The sequence below is a fragment of the Formica exsecta genome, unplaced genomic scaffold (genome assembly GCF_003651465.1).
Source record: "Formica exsecta isolate Colony F162 unplaced genomic scaffold, ASM365146v1 scaffold394, whole genome shotgun sequence".
Classification (NCBI taxonomy): domain Eukaryota; kingdom Metazoa; phylum Arthropoda; class Insecta; order Hymenoptera; family Formicidae; genus Formica; species Formica exsecta.
Window position 1 is genome coordinate 49,089 of NW_021851177.1, and position 16,894 is coordinate 65,982.

Below are 16,894 nucleotides of genomic sequence, written 5' to 3' on the forward strand. Positions count from 1 at the left end.
CTTCGAGGAGCATCTTCGTATCTATAATTATAAACTGCTTTGGCCCATTTTACAGAGACAATCCATCCGTGAATTCATCGTCTATGAAAGAGACGCGACGTCGCTTCCTCGATAAAAGTGGCAGCCTAAGGAAAGAGCCCCGGACACAGCTCGGATTGTTCGGACTGCGACATTATCACGGCCCTGCAGGCCCCTTTCAAGGGCACCGCATGTTTGAACCGCGGCACTGTCGACATCACAACGCCTGCGCGTTATCATCCCCGACGTCGCTCGGTGCATGGAGGACGACGATGGCCCAGGGGCGGCAGTGCGGGTTCAGGGGGCGTCGAGGGTGGGTGCCTCCTTCGTTGGAACTACAGCCCCTTGACAACAGCCCGCGACCATTCTCACCCTCGGCGGCAAACCCGTACGCTTTGCGCACGTAGTAGTTTCGCACACTCGGTACCGCGATCAATCGGGGGTAGTAGTGCGATCAATCGACGATCCCAGTGTATAACGAACGTCGCCGTCGCCGTCGTCCTCCTCTCCAAGAGGAGGATCCGCGCGCGCGGCGTGCTCGGACGACAGGCACCCGCTCGTTCAGGTAAATCGATTATTAAGCCGTACGTACGTGCAATTTCGTGGATTTATTTCGCCGAGATGTAAACGGCAAGAGGGATAGTTCGGGCGGCCTCGACGTGGGGATACGCAGCGACGTGTAGCCTCTAGACTGGACCATTCTTCAATCGGGGGTAGAAAGGGGGGGGGGGGGTTACGAGGGGACCGAGAATTGCACAACACGCGCAACCGGCACCGCTTGCGGTCTCGTGACATACCGGCGGTTTGAAAATGTATCTCTAAAGCGAGTGTGTTCTCATCTCCGATGGCAATCGCTCACGCGATAGATCACTACTCTTGTAATTCGCAAATTCCGCGTCCAAATATCGGTATTCTCTCGCGTTACAACTCTGACATACCGAGGATGATGCGAGCTTTGTTCCTTGGTACTTATACAATTTGATTCTCGCACCTGACAATTATCGTTAAAAGTGCTCCGTAAACGTTTAACTGTGATGTGAGTAAACTCTTGCTCTTTTAATTTCTGATAAAATACGCCGACAAGATATAATTAATTCGAGTGTGCAATTCGTGTTAATGACTCTTCATCTAAAGTTATTTTATTAAATATTTATTAATCTTCATTAGTAATTTATTTAAAAAAAAAAATATGGAAATATAAAATATAATAAAGATAAGCAATTCTCTTTAATTTCGCTCATTGTTTTGTAAACTATTACGCTCGTATAATATATGCGAGTGCGAATTTCTTTATTAGTATTGCATATTGGTATTTCGTTATTCGAGTTGTTGTGCGAATAAAAGCCAATAAATTTACGAAACTATACAGCCAATCAGTAATCGCGGAATATTTATCTCGAATATATTACTTGCATTTTGATTATTGCAATTTTTGTGGCGTTTCATCCGAAGCAATTTACAAGAGTTAACACATGTACGCATCGGTAATACATGTTTTATTTTAATATCCATCGATTTACCCAGCTTTCTATCTTTTGATGTAAAGCGGTAATAAATGTCTCGCTTTTTGTATGTATTTCCTACACAAATGACAATTGGACGTTCGACTCAGCTTGCGCAACGCGAGTTTATCGTGTCTCTTGGATCAGTCGCGTCGTAATCCTACAAATTTAAGATTGTGCGCGTCGTTAAAACACAAGAAGCCCTTTACCGTTCAAGGAAATTTTACAAAGGTTATGCTGACCTACATTGCGCTAACGCATAAATACCATCAATATTTCTTTCGCACTTGTAAACATTTTTACGAATTACTACATAGCTATTATATTAACCAAAAAAAAGAAGATATGAACTTTTCGATCGATCCAACATTTATTTTGAGTACAATTACACTCAATTTTGAATACATCACATTTGATTTTATATTTACTTGCATATGTCTTTATATATCGATAAATGTTCTTACTACAGTTTTTGAATATTTTACAATAAGTTTGCAGAACATTTAGCAATGTGATAAATCGTATAAATATAAACGATAAGGTTTACGATACGGTTTAGGATACGATAAAGTTTATATCGTTCCGAATAAATCGCCAAATTATATTTAACCAATATAATATCGAGAGTTCAACTTTAACAAGATTAAAAATTGGCTTAAAGAGTCTAGTCAAGCTTTAAACCACTGCACGCAATGAGTAAGACCTTGAAAAAAGCTCAAGTTGCATATCTTTCACTAATAACACGCATTAACGCTAAACTCGTCATATTGTTCGCAATTTATGATTATACATAAATATTATACCGATATGCATCAGCCAACAGTCCGCGGAAACTGAAACCCGTGTAGCGATAATGAATAGGTAAAGCCGCGTTGCGTGCCTTTGCTAATATAATACAACTTTTTTCATAAATTTTCAAAGTGTCACGAACGAATGATTTAGCATCCTTGAAAAGTTGTATATTAATTTCTTGTATCAAAATACAATTAAAAGTAGAGAGCCAAGAATTATATGTTTGCAAAATCAATTCCGAGTTAATCGCCACTTTGTTCCTGGCATTTATAAGAAGACCTGAAAGCTTACGCGTCTTTCATATTCACGTAATAATCTCTTGGTAATTAGTTTCAGCATGGAGTGTCCCGAAGCGGTAGAACGAGGTCGGAATTTTCGTCTACTTGCTGAAGAAGAGCTGTCTAATCTTCTAGATTTTCTTACGGGATACTTGCCTGATTCATTAAAGGTATGTATTTTACATTTTCGACTTTTCATTCCTTATTGCAATCGAAATAAATGTCTTTTTACATTTTTGATTCGTGCAATTCGATATTGAATTCTTCATAAATATTTCGTAATCGGAAATATTTCTTATGTATATCTTTGGCAAGAACGACGCGACAGAAAAAAATCATTGAGAGATATAATATATATATACACGTCATATATAATATTTATATTTTTATTTATTAATGAATCCCTATATTATTTATTAAGGAAGCCCTATATTTAGACAGAGTATATTACATCCTGCCGTAACTTGCTTCATGCAATTAGGTTATAAATTAATAATATGTTCAGTATGGCAGTTATGAAGGGTCATCAACTTTTAATTTGATGTTGATGGAAGTGGGGGAAATGTTATACAAGAATAAAGGTTCTCGAGGTTTCCAGTAACGAGAAAAAATAATATATGTATAGTAGAATTTATATAATTACTAATAAACATATATATATATATAATATTTCTGTTAAAATTGTCAATTGTAATATTACGATAAAAAATATTTAAATCCATTTGTATTGAATTTCTCACAAAGATATTTAACAAAATTTTGAAATTGTAAATATTTCAAAACAAAATTTAATTTACTTCAATTTCAAGTTTATTTTCATCGAATATTTGCTTTTCCTACAATACCCAATTATTTGCATTTTTCGAAAGTCATCTTGTTAGAAGATTGAACGTTGGAAATTCTATGTTTGTAAGATCTAAGGAGAAAGAGAGAAGGGACATTGCGTTCATAAAAGATGGTTAATTACTTCGTTTAGTGTGCAAATTAGCCTCTGTTTAGTCTGTAAACGATCCCAGCCTCCGTTACGAGCAATAAATTCAACTAACGATTATTTTGCCGATCAATAATACGATTGAAAGGCCGCCGAAAGAGCGAGTTTGCAATGCGAGAACCGAGCTTAATCCAATCATTTTACAATTTTTGTAATCAACCGCATATTGCATTCGTGTTTTATTCTGTCTAATAACAATACGTCTCGAAATCAATATAACTCAATATGTAACGTGAAAAGGCTTATATTTAGAAAAATTTTTCTAGTCCGGGATAAATGTAAGCTTTTATACAGAATAGACAATACAGAACCTTGGATAATAATAAGAGATAGAAGGCTCGAAATTCGATTTATTCTTTGCTTCTTGCAATTTTTGGTGTCTCATTTGACACCAAGTTTTCGAGAGATCGCATCGTCGTGAACGCGAGAAAGAGAGAGAGAGAGAGAGAGAGAGAGATCGGTTTACTCTCTAGGGACCAGCTCCACACATTGATATGGGATAAGATTACCGTCATAGAGGGAAAACGTTTAAATCGCGTCGTAATCTGGTCCAAGTGCCGATGGTTATAAAGGGTCAGGGTTAAGATTGCACCGTGTGCTATATATATATATATATACACCATATTAAGTATACTGCGAATATTTTATGCGGCGAAAGTAATACGTCGAATATTACGATATAGAAATGATACTCGAATATTTATTATTCATATTATATTGCGATACACGATCGATCATTGCACAATGTCGGAATAACCAATAACTATATAATGAATTCAATTACTTATTGAATCGCTCGTTGGCCATCATTAACGTGCAGCAGCGTAGCAATATTTAGTGATATTAATGATATTAAATGCTATTTAAATAATTAGTTTACCAAGCAAATTCCTGCTTTTTTATTTCATCGCAGAAAATATGAAATTTTTAATGGCAAGAAATATTTATCAAGAAAAGCCAGCTTGATGTGAAAAAAATATATGTATATTTAAGAGAGAGAAAGAGAGAGAGAAAGAGAGAGAGAGAGAGAGAGAGAGAGAAAGTTCTTATTCTACGATGTAACTACCAACCTGCTTTTTTATTTCATCGCAAAAAAGTATGAAATTTTTAATGGCAAGAAATATTTATCAAGAAAAGTCAGCTTGATGTGAGAAAAATATATGTATATTTAAAAGAGAGAAAGAGAGAGAAAGAGAAAGAGAGAGAGAGAGAGAGAGAGAAAGTTCTTATTCTACGATGTAACTACCAAGAGCATATATTTAATGGATCGATATGAATAATTGCATTTACATACTTGTTTCAACTTCATTCCCGTTTTTCATTTTTTCAACATAAATATCAATATATTATTCTCAATTAAATTAAATTATGAAAACAAACTGTGGAGTCATACATTTTTTATTTTTTTAAAATTAATTTTTTAAATTCAATATATATTTAAATCTAATAGAGATAAACTTATAAATGTTTCATGAAGTGATGGATGCGTAACTATTTCTTTTATTATTTTGTTAAAATCATCAGTTGCACACGGTATTAAAATAATTCACTTTTTCTCCTCTTCTCCTCATCTAATCTAATCTTGTTCTAATCTAAACTGCGGGATTACGAAAATGTCAATTCAACAAGCCTTGTTCATTCTCTGATTATTAAATGGATCAACATTATGACGCGCGACCACGCTACCTTAATCAAAAAAGAAACCGTCGCGGAATCAAGGCCAGGGTCGTTGCTTGCACACGTCGCGGTCATATTACTCGCGAATCGCCGCAGTGCCGATCTCGTGACCTCGCTCAAGACCACGAAGTATTAACACAGAGTTCCCCCTTCCGGTATCACGAAGAAGAGAAATCTTCGACAAATTCGATGTCAATAATCGTGAACGCAGTTGGCGTTTCGTAAACTTGTGGCGTTATTATCAAAATTAAAATCACATCTGGGCAAAAGCCACGACGATATCGTGCGCCCTGAGAAAGACAAAGGTGATTCGTATTATCAATTTATCGATTCGATTATATAAACGGTCACGCTAAATCCCAAAGATGTATATTTTCGTCTCACGAATAGACGAGCACCCTTGTTTTTCAACGTGAAAGGTCGCGCGTTCGTTTCTCAACCGGTGCACAGTCGCGTCCTACAAAGAGAGATATGTATTGTTCAATCGAACAGGCTGTCTCGCGCGGCTTTCCCATCGCCGCATTCTCTCCGCTAGTCTCGCGCGAGAGAGTTATATCAAACCAGAAACCAATCGGTGGCTCGCCTGACAAATTATTTATAGAAAAACAAGTAAGTAGCGTAGGTGGACGCGGTATATAGTACCCGAGGGAGATAAGGGGTGTACCTGTAGACCTGTACACGTCGCGGCGATTACGACCGTGTATTGTTGCGACGATCAGTCATCGGTAAACTCTGACGATACGGCGCATGCAAAGTGGATCGATTATATGCTATTATATTTGTAGCAACGACGAAAAAGCAATGTGTGCAGCATTACGTGTGCGTCAGGATACGACCTTGACCCCTGAACACCTTTTCGCCGCTCGTTGTAGGAACCGGTATGTGTCTGCGGTTTATTCCGGGATAAACTGCAGGGGCCTGCGCACAATCCTTTTCGTGCCGACTCGATCTAATAATGTTTATACAGCAAAGCGTCGTTAACTCTTCCGGATCACTTTCGCGAGTCTCGAAGAGCGATGCGGATAAAATCGTGTATATAGGACGCATGCAATGTCACGCGTATATCAATAATGGCACGCGAAAATCACGAGGTGTATCCGAGAGAGAAAGCTCCATCTCCTTTAACAATCCTGACGAAAAGTACACGAGTAAAGTACGAGCTGGGAATTTATTTACCAGGGGAAATAGCGATGTGCGAGGAGGATAACGTATCGATGAGATGGAAATCTGAGCAATGTTTTAAGTCAGAGTACGCTAGAGCAAAGCAAAGAAAGTTGGGCTTTAATGTATTATTACGACGATCTACAGTAACGCAAGGCATAAAACGTACATGACAGAGTACAGTAATTTTCGTTAAAATTGGAACGATAATTGATTAATATATATAAATTAATAAATTAGATTAAAATTCTTTCACTTTGAAGTTAATGAAATTCTCAGTAGTAATTAGCAACGATGAGTCTTGAGATAGCTTGTCATGGATTCCTTTATCATCGTATACTCGCGATATATGGCTGAAGTAACGACTTCGTGCATGATCTGCGACACGATTACCATATCGCCGTTAACCTTTGTGGTTTGTTTACGGTTCTCAAAGTGATTTGAGCATGAACATTACTTTGGATATATGAGCCATATAATGCAATCGATGTTTCGCGTTTATGCATATCTCATGTTATAGGATAATCAAAATTCTATAGCTTTTATAGCCCTTTTCTTGAACATTTCGTTATAATTCCCGGATATTCTAAATATATAATTTTTTTTATTATTATATTTATTATTACAGGATTATAAGTTTTATTTTCAAAGTAATTTTGTTATTTTAATTTATTATCCGTTGGCTTAATAATAATCTTCTTACGTTTTTCACTTTCAATCTTTGCGGTATAATCTCACATATTATGTGCATTTGTATATTAATTACGCAATCTCAATTTGTAACTTTTAACTTTTATACGTTGCGTAAAAAAACTTATTGCGTTTTTTGAAACGCAATAATAATATATAAAATAATATATAAAAATAATAATATATAAAATTGAAAATTACACACATACTAATTTTTATCATATAATTTTTTTACATACTTGTACGATGTAATGCTCTTGATGAAAATTAACGTCATCATAAGTTGATTTTTTACATGATTTTATCTGCAGATACTTTTTATAATAAAAATAAAATTTGTTATTCAAGAATGCTAACTTGGTCAAACAAAAATATAATATAATATATTTATAGAAACAATAATGTTATGTTACAAAAAAGGTTCAATAGTAGATTGTTTAAATCGATAAAAAGTACATATTGTATAATATTGTGCATATTCGTGCCACATGATGTTAATAATACATCGCAATAATTAATAAGGAAACTTTTTCATAAATAATGTCAATATATATAGTTTTTTTTTAAGCAGGAAATATGTTAATTTAAAAAATAAATTATCTTTTGCAAAATCTCGAAGATAAATCGTGAACCTATTATTTTTTTCTCTATTTTTATAAAGTTGTAAGATGTTGCATAAAGTTTTATTGGATCACGTGTGTGCTTATTTATAGAATATATTTTACAGCAATTATATTCTTTTGAATATCAAATGCGTTCAAAAAAATATTTTACATGATTCTTATAATCCGTATAAAAATAAACTAACGTATTATTATTCGAATTGACGTCAACTTTTTAATTCGGAAAGTTAAAAGAAACTGTCGTGTAAAAGTGCAATTACTTTTATCGATCCTTCCTACCTAAACTGCATTAACATCACGACTCTATTATGCTATTTTTCGGTGAGATTTATATGCATGCTTTGTTTCGCTCGTTATTTTCATCTGGTGTATTCAATCAAGGAACTTTCGTATGTGACACAAATACATAGTTAAAATTTAACATTTGCTTAAAATAAATTTCAATTGTACCATGTAAAATCTAATTTTTATACGTTTAGAAATAAGTGCAATTTCTAGTCAAAATATTTCTTTTACAACAGGATAGGTTTTTTTAAATGATTATTTTATAAGGTTCAAGATATATTATATCGTTGTACTAGTTTCTCTTCTACCCTTCCTCTTTTTTTTCCTTTGATAATTCTCTAAAGAAGAGTCTAGAAAAAACCTTTTTATTCATCTCAATATAAATGCCACTCTCTCTTTGCCTTTTTCTTTTTTATCATCTATGTTTTATAAAAAATAAATAAATTAGTTCGCTTTTTATGACAATATCTTATATATCCTCTATTAAGCTGTATATATAAAAGATAATCATTTATAGATCTTTATATCTTATTTATCTTTATTTATATATCTTTCACGTCAATGTTACAAATTTTTTACAGTTTCATCAAACCATACTAACTTACATGCGGGATAGAGTGTGGGAATTTCATTTCTACGTGGCCAACGATTGGCCCGAAGATGCAATCTGCTTACATTTTCCCGGAATGACGTTATCTGTAAGTATAAATTAAATTTATGCTGTAATTTAAGATTATGGAGGAAGTTAGTCCGATGCAATCTTAAACAAAAGTTCTAATTTCTAATATTATATGTTACTTATGGTAATATATTCCCGTTCTTACTTTATTAATTAAATCCTTGTATTTCAAAAAAGTTGTTCTATCTCAAACTTATCTAATCTAACTTATTTCGCACTTGTGATTCGTGTAACGTGTTTTGTACAATATAATCTCTTCCCTCGCAACGAGATACTTACGTAAAAGATTGGAAAAAGCGAGTTTGAGTGAACTATCGTAATTACTTCGTAATTACATTTGTAATTTATTTATAAATTTTATTTCAATTTACACTCCTCCAGATTGTTGCATGAATTATTAATTCGCGAGATATCACATATAGTCAAAGAAAGCATTGCTTGCCACAAAAAATTCTTGCCATAAGTACTGGCAACTCGCTATTCCGTGCGCGCTATTTCTCAATGTAGGGTGCAAAAAGGTGGATTGGCCCATATTCTATAAGTTTGGCTATTCGCCAGACTTTTCTCTCGTTGTCCTCGTTGTCGTCGTTGACGCGACTCACCCTAATGCCAGTTCTCTAAAATGATCTTGCCTGTGCTCTTTAGTTAATTATCACCTCCGCAGTATCATAAATTCAGTGGCCGTTGTTATTAAGTTCGCGTACGTAACGCTCTTTCTCACAAATATCAACGTACCGCATCGAAGAATTACGATGTACCTCTGACATTTAGCACCCATCCGCGTTGATCCGCGCTTGTATTGCGGGTTCGATATTAAGCGACTATTATCAAGCGCGAGTGTTTTTCGACACGAACGTAAACACAGATTCAGAATATAAACGTTAATACGTTAAATACGGAACACGTGTCATTAACGCATCTCAAAGTATCAAATCTATTTCTATAAGCTTCTATAAGATCTCAGAAAATGCCACGTGTGAAAAAGCAACGACAGCAGCCATAAACAACTCGTAAAAATTTTACGGATTCCCAAGTCGTACTTCGTTTATGTTGTATATTTTTTTTTAATGTTAGACATACTACAGATGCTTTAACCGCGTCTTCCGTTGTGCTTCCAGCCAAATGGTTTGGTGTACGAGAGCGTTGGTGTCTTCTGTCCGAATGATCGGCTCGAGCTGCTTCGTCTTCTCCGAGAGGAGGACGTTCTGATAGATTGGTCGAGACCTTTGTACATTAATTTCGTTCACTCCGATATCGCCGAGGAACTAACGCGTCTTTACGAAGGTACCGGTACCATTGAAACGGTCGTAGGTGATGTCTGCGCGTGCGAGGAGTCCGAGCAGGAAGAGGAAAAGAGCCAGGATGAGATGCCCGATCCCGACGTCCAAGTACTGCCTCTCAAGGGCGAGCATGCCGAAGGAATACACGAATTATATCCGGCGAACGACATGGAGTGCCACGAGCTCTTCCTCCGACTCATTGGAAAATTACCTGCGGCGGGTGTGTTCGCGAAGGGCAGTTTGGCTGCTTGGATGATTCAATCCTATTACGGGGCTATGTTCTCCATGCAAACCAAGCCGGAATATCGTAGAAAAGGTTATGGGACGAAATTAGTAAGGTATGCAAATTCGAACTTTTACGTTCAGTGCTTGCGATTAATGATAATGCCGATGATAACGACTTGAAAAGATCTCGGGCGGGGAGAAGGGATGTTGTGATATGTTTTACTTTTATAAATATCAAGCTAGCTGTAATTCTATTATATATACATTCCAAATAAAAATTAATTAAAAATATATGATGATATTTGATAATATATGATGATATACGTGTATGTTTAAAATTTTAGGTACCTGACAAAACGCGTAGCCGAAAGAGGGTATTACCCGTTTGTAGTGATACGTCCAGAAAATGAAGCTAGCCAAAGTCTGTACAAGAAACTGGGCTTCAGACGGCTTTATCAACTCGTTCGAATGATTTTTATGCCTTTCATGTGGCAAGAGAGCGAAAATGACTCAAACATTCTTAGGGATAATTTAGAGAACGCCGTCAGGCAACTCACAATCGAGCAAAGGGTAATAACTGCTTTGCGCGATCAGGAGGAAAGCGAGGGAACGCTACGAGACCTTGCGGAAACCACAGAGGACAAGTCGATTGTCGTCAAGTCCGAAGAGGAGGAAGAAGCTGAAGAGGAAGACGCCACTGAAAAAGAGCTTCTTGAAACTATCGAGGAACAGCCCGAGGATAGGATAAATACCGCGGAGGACAACGGTACGGTAGCTGAAGATGCACCGGAAATTGTGGAAGTTAACGGCTCTTGCGATGGCGACGAATAAACTTATAGGGAACGTTTGTAGCGATAAACGCGACGGTCCATAATTTACGTTTTGTTTGCTCGAAGACACGCTCTTCGTCACGAAACATTGATAAACAGTGAAATATTGAAGTAAATCGCAAACGGAAGTTGTAAAGTTCTCTTAGAAATGATATGCAAATATCTCTGTGTATATCTTTTCTAACAGCTACTTGTATCTATATTTATTTTGATAGAAATAAACGTCCATATAACTACAATTAATAATAATTAATATGAATCTCATATTCAAGACAATGATTCATAGTGAATAATATGACATTATATTTTTGAATTATTATCAAAGAGATTAATTAAAAATATAGCAAGTTTATGAAAAGAGAAATATTGTATATCGAACGGGAGTTTTTAGTTGCATATTAAAAAATGCGAAATGTGGATGTATATCATGTGCGGAGAGCAACTTTCTTCGAGCGATAAAAACGAAAGAGTCAAAGATAGAACATATTTTAAGAGACTTCGATATTACGCATCGCGTTCGTGCGAGGCTTCAATATTATGTACGAAGAATCAAAATTCCTCGTATGATTCCTCATATCAGACTCTTTCCAAAACGTCGTGAAAATCTCAGGTATTGGATAGCTACGTACCTTTGGGTTGCCAATGTTATATATCTCGGCAAAGTCTATGCGAATCCTATTATGTTGGTAAATACATAATTTGAAAGAAACACCGTCGATGTTATCAATAATTCCGTTATAACAGTGCGTTCAGAAAAATGCATCTGTTTAATATATATATTTAAATATTTCTAAATAAATTAAATAAAATTTAAGTCACAATATAACGGTCGGCCATTTACATCTTTACGCGTTTTTCCATGTATATTCCTCGCTTACTTCGCTACAATTATTTATCAGTAAAACATATGTATTTTGTGTGTATGGCGCATAATATATATATATACGATATACGTATTTATTAGAAATATTTCGTATTAGTGTTCTACAATATTAACGAGTTTTACAACTTGTAAATTGTACATGTATTGATTTCTAATTATTTAAGTTATAAATAAATGAGACTTTGTTGATTTAGACTTATATTCCATAAATTTGTAAGTCTAAATCGACAATAAAAATATAGATCGCGTTAATTTTCAATCAAATGCAAAGTCTGCGAGGTGATTCAAGCTGTGATTATAATTTTCGTATATAAAGTAGAATTTCGAGAGAAATGACGAAGCCTCGTGCGATCTCGACACGCTTTCCTCAATTTAATAAAAGTGATTTGCTGTGTCGGTGTAATTATGCAGATACAATTTGTCGACAAGTTTTTTTTGATAAAAATTTGTCTCACTAATATTTTATATTATTGAATTTACGTTACACACGTCATAATTAATAGATTGTAGAAATAAATTATCTCGAATATCTAAATATATAAAATTACTTGCAAATTCATAATCCTTCCCGTTATAGAAAGAACGCTTTGCTTTGCAATTTTCTGTGCGTTTTATGCACCGCCACAGCGATTACCTTAGCGTGCGAGTTTTAAGAATAATGATAATATTAATGATAACAAAAAATGCATGATTAATATTATTATTATTAATTTGGCCGATTCAGCTCCGTCCATCGGAGACCTCGAGATTTTAGATAGCTACTATTTGTATAATTTTTTCTACGTTTCATAGATGACTTATTAACAATAATAAGACGGATAACATGTAAGAAATCTGGTTCCGAGGGGACGGAGTCGAGACGACCGTATGACTCTTTTAAGGCCCCTCCCCTCCCTTAACCATTAAAAAAACTTCTTCTTTAATTTTTGTTTTTAATATTATACCGGGGGCCAGCTGTGATACTTTACCCAATCCATTTACATTCTGGTCGTGGTACCAAATCTAGTCTAGGCGAGGATCAGTCGTTGTTAACGATGCGCTAAAACTCGATCAATTTCATATACCTTTTGCGTGTTACATTATCTCGAATTCGATTTCAATTGGACAAAGAGAGCTTATCCAGTATTATTTTACGTCAGGCAATAGGCACAAACAATCAATCGACAAATTGTCTGTGGCGATTCGAGAATATTAACATAAAAACCTATACACACAGTGTCTATTTTCGCAATTACTCATTCAGTTCTTCTGAGACATCAGTACTAACCTAACGAAAGTAAATTAGCATGTAAAAAGTTCTAGCATTCCCGATCTCTCAAAATTATGAGTTTATGAATTCAGAACGTTCATATTTTAATTTTGTCCGCCAATGTTTCGCATGTAAACTCACTTCTAAATACGGTTGAAGAGAATTTGGCCATTACGGAAAATTCAAGAACTTCGATCATACTTAATTGTGTCAATTAAAAGGGCGATAGATGTTTGTATCTTGTCGTTTTGTCGTCATGCAACGATGCTTGACGTAAAAAGAATGACGATTTTGCACGCACTTTTTGCTCGATGACTTCCAATTGCGATTATAAAATAATATCATTCTTGTACAATTGTGTGGTCAGTACATCCTCTAAAACGTTGCAATATCTAATTTTATATCACGGTGACAAAAAGAATATATAATAGTAGATGATACTATTCATCGTTCCACCGTTAAAAAAGATATATGTACTGTCACACATATATATATTGTACAATTGAGTTTTCCGCAATGGCTTTTACTACATCTGCAACTCCATTACATAGATTTAAATAAGCGAACCTCATCCTTCAGCTTCAGCCTCTACAAACTAGTTTATTTCCTCTGTAAGACATGAGAGATTCTTTTACGCACAATAACAATATTTGATAGAAAGTATTTGACAAAACAATCATCTTTCGCCTCCGAAAACACTTTAAATTTAGATATTCATTTTGTCCCCATTGTCAAGCTGTCGCGACGAAAAATTGCGGGGATCATTTAAAAGCGCGAAAAAACAACGAACTTATTACAACACTACTATTACCAGCCTGTATGTAGTACGCTAATCCTAGCGCTGTGTTAATCAGTGTCTCGCGAATTAGGCCTAAATCTAAAATCTGCCTGAAGAGGCATCTGATACGTATGTAAATATAATATATATAATATATTCTTCCTCTCCTTCTCTCTCTCTTTCTTTCTTTCTTTGTGCACGTCACCTTCTATTGCAACAAAAAAGAATATTTCGTCTAGAACAAACGCAAAATTAAACCTCGATCCTTATGAAAGTTACACGGAAAACGAAATAATTATGTAAAACATTTCAGATCTATTTGTTATACGGAGCGATTATATACGGAGAAAAGAACATTTAATGATGTAAAATCCGATTTTTTGTTGACTAAACCACAGCGGGCGATACGCGTGTGTATAATATCTGTGAGCGAGAGGAAACCATAATGTGCGAAGAATCCGTAGTTTTGTGAGAAATGGATAATATTGGAAACTGGATAAAAGAGCTTTGGATAATAAATGGGACAAACAAATATGATTTTTTAACGATAGTGTCGTTTATTATGCATTTGATTGCCACATTCATTCATATCGCATGTTTGTAGCATTTGCACAAACAATGAATACATAGTGCATTTCCTCTGCACAGGATATTAATTTATCTTGCACGAACAATATCAATTCAGTTAAATAAATCCTTGCCATAGAATGCTCTTGATAAACAATGTTAATTAATCTCAAACAGATTGACACATTTTTACTTTCTTCCCTGGATTTTGTAAGATTTTATAAAGAGTAGAAAAGTCTCGCATTTCATTTTTTGAATCTTTTTTTTGTTTTTTTGATACATTTACAATAAAGATCGAATAGGAATTTATTCCGTCATTATAAAAAAAGTGATTTAATTGTTATAATAATAATTTGATTATTATGATTTAAATTTAAACTTAACACATAATGCAGTATTTTGCTTTAGAAAAAAAGTACAAGTTAATTTTTAAATTTCCACTTTTTGATTGACGCACAATGCTAAACAAAATAAGAAATTCGCACTGTTTCACGTTAAACATATGTTCGTTTTATTTTGCAAAACTGTGACTCGTATTATTTAGTGTTTAATACACATAATAAAAATAAAAGACAATATAATATAATGGTTTTTTTTCGATATACTCATATTTTTTCAATCCGAAGCACAACATGAAGCGAAACAAATAAATTAAATCACTTTCTATTAATGTTTTGAATCTGTCCGATATAAATTTTACGCGTTACTTTGTTATATTAATTTCTAATCTCGCAATTTTATTTGTTACATATGCATTTCATAGAATAGAGAGTGTATAAATATGTTTGCCTACAGAAAGTCTGACGCAGGTGTTTTCTACTGCTTGGCAATTTGTGTCGTCACATCAACTTTCGCGAATCAGATACGAAAATAACGAACGATATTACGTATCGGAACGCATAGCAAATCTTAAAATACTACCTGCAAACATGTATATATACACACAGAGTGTGTAGAAAACGATACGGCATTCACTCACTGAAAATGTCACTCGCGGAAAGTCTTCAAGGATCGCTTCATTGCCTCCATGTTCTCGAAAAATTTTCATCGTTTGTAGCAATACACGTCGTTTTCACACGTCGCACGATTTTCCGATAGGAATACATCGCGAAATATCGTTCGGTGTCGTCGCGGAATTCCTCTCGATTCTCGCGGAGACGCGATGAACGCGCATTTACTTGTTACGAAAAAGCCGGAGCAAGATAAACGATGCTACGCGGCGCACGATCGCGCAACGACTGCGAGGGACCGACCGCGAGCGAGCGATCGGAGCGACTGTCACGAACAGAATGCGAAGCGAAACGACAGGTGACTGGTCGGCTGACTGAACGTAGCGCCATGTGCGCCGTCGCCGCGCCTTCGGGCGAACTCGGCCGCGCTCGGCGACGCTCGGCCGCCTTCGCCGGCCAGTGGTGGGGCGAGCAGTGTATCCGTGACGTCACATAATTAGAGTAAATACAAAGTAGTCTTGATGGGACAGCGGCGTGCGCCGCACCGTGAGTCGCTGGTCCGCGCGCGTCAAACCTATATCGCCTCGATACACGCACACCGCGCTCTCGCGACTAGCTCGTGATATATGCCCGCGCGCTATGTGCCGTCAGTGTGTGTGTGCGCCAAGGGATTCTAGATGACTGTGGGAATAGTGAGTGACATTCGTGCAGCAAAGAAATGGAAAAGATAGAGGTGAGAATCGCGAATGGAAAAGCCGGTTATATTTGTAGTTAAGCGTGAATATATCGTCGCGCCATGAACGTAGCGCTGCAAACAAATTTCGCGCTTTAACGTCTCTCTCTCTTTCTTCTGCTTCTTTTTCTCATATTTTTCTTTTTAATCACCGCGTTTCTGCTTCCCTCCCCCGCGCTTTCCCGTTCCCTCGCGTCTCTCTCCCCCTTCCATGTAACCGTCAGATTTACCTCGGCGAATATTCGCTCGACTGTAATGCAGAAGTGACAGCGTGGTGACGAGTGGGAGGAAGGGGTAGCGGATGGTGGGGAGATTATCGTGTAGTTAGACATCTGGCAACGAATACCATTGTGTATACATTCAATGTATGATAGTATTAGATAAACTAGTTACTTCTCTCTCTCTCTCTCTTTCTCTTTCTCTTTTCTTTAAGCCATTATTGTCTATCTGTTCATCTCTATTTCATTTTCGTCTTTATCTCGCACTCGCGCGTTTCTCACACCGATTCTGCCTTTTACTCCATCTCTCTATCGGTCTTGGTACTTTCTCTCTCTCTCTCTCTCTCTCTCTCTCTCTTTTCTCTGGTCTTTCTCCGCGTGTATCTTTCTCCGTTAGTCTCGCGTTCCTTTTCTATCAACCATACTTCATATCTCTGTCCCTTTCTCGCTCCGGCTCTTCTCCATACTATTCTCCCTCTCTTTCC

The 16,894-nt window shown here is 36.0% G+C and overlaps 2 protein-coding genes across 5 annotated transcripts in view; both read left to right on the forward strand.

Annotated features, from left to right (window-relative positions):
* The first annotated feature begins 293 nt into the window (after positions 1–293).
* LOC115239758 lies at positions 294–12,153 on the forward strand. 3 transcript variants are annotated; one of them, XM_029814463.1, is made up of 5 exons: positions 294–583; positions 2,643–2,760; positions 8,599–8,715; positions 9,815–10,314; positions 10,546–12,153. In XM_029814463.1, the coding sequence occupies exons 2-5, from the start codon at positions 2,650–2,652 to the stop codon at positions 11,030–11,032; spliced, it is 1,215 nt and encodes a 404-aa protein (XP_029670323.1). In that variant the 5' UTR covers positions 294–583; positions 2,643–2,649; the 3' UTR covers positions 11,033–12,153. The 3 variants fall into 3 exon arrangements, with proteins under 3 accessions (XP_029670323.1, XP_029670324.1, XP_029670325.1); XM_029814464.1 differs by lacking the exon at positions 294–583 and adding an exon at positions 636–1,054; XM_029814465.1 differs by lacking the exon at positions 294–583 and adding an exon at positions 636–983.
* Positions 12,154–15,962: 3,809 nt separating this feature from the next.
* The window catches only part of LOC115239780 (rho GTPase-activating protein gacJ-like), a 149,476-nt gene continuing 148,544 nt past the window's right edge, over positions 15,963–16,894 (forward strand). For both annotated transcript variants that reach the window (XM_029814492.1, XM_029814493.1), the window contains exon 1: positions 15,963–16,191. In XM_029814492.1, coding sequence (XP_029670352.1) covers positions 16,177–16,191 — 15 coding nt within the window. In that variant the 5' untranslated portion in view covers positions 15,963–16,176. The remainder of the gene's footprint in view (positions 16,192–16,894) is intronic.

Bases quoted from the DNA above. Each gene is read 5' to 3' on its own strand.
- LOC115239758 (XM_029814463.1), top strand. From the start codon at position 2,650: ATGGAGTGTCCCGAAGCGGTAGAACGAGGTCGGAATTTTCGTCTACTT. The intron at 8,716-9,814 runs GTAAGTATAAAT...TTGTGCTTCCAG, and splicing joins TTCCCGGAATGACGTTATCT to CCAAATGGTTTGGTGTACGA. The intron at 10,315-10,545 runs GTATGCAAATTC...TTAAAATTTTAG, and splicing joins TATGGGACGAAATTAGTAAG to GTACCTGACAAAACGCGTAG.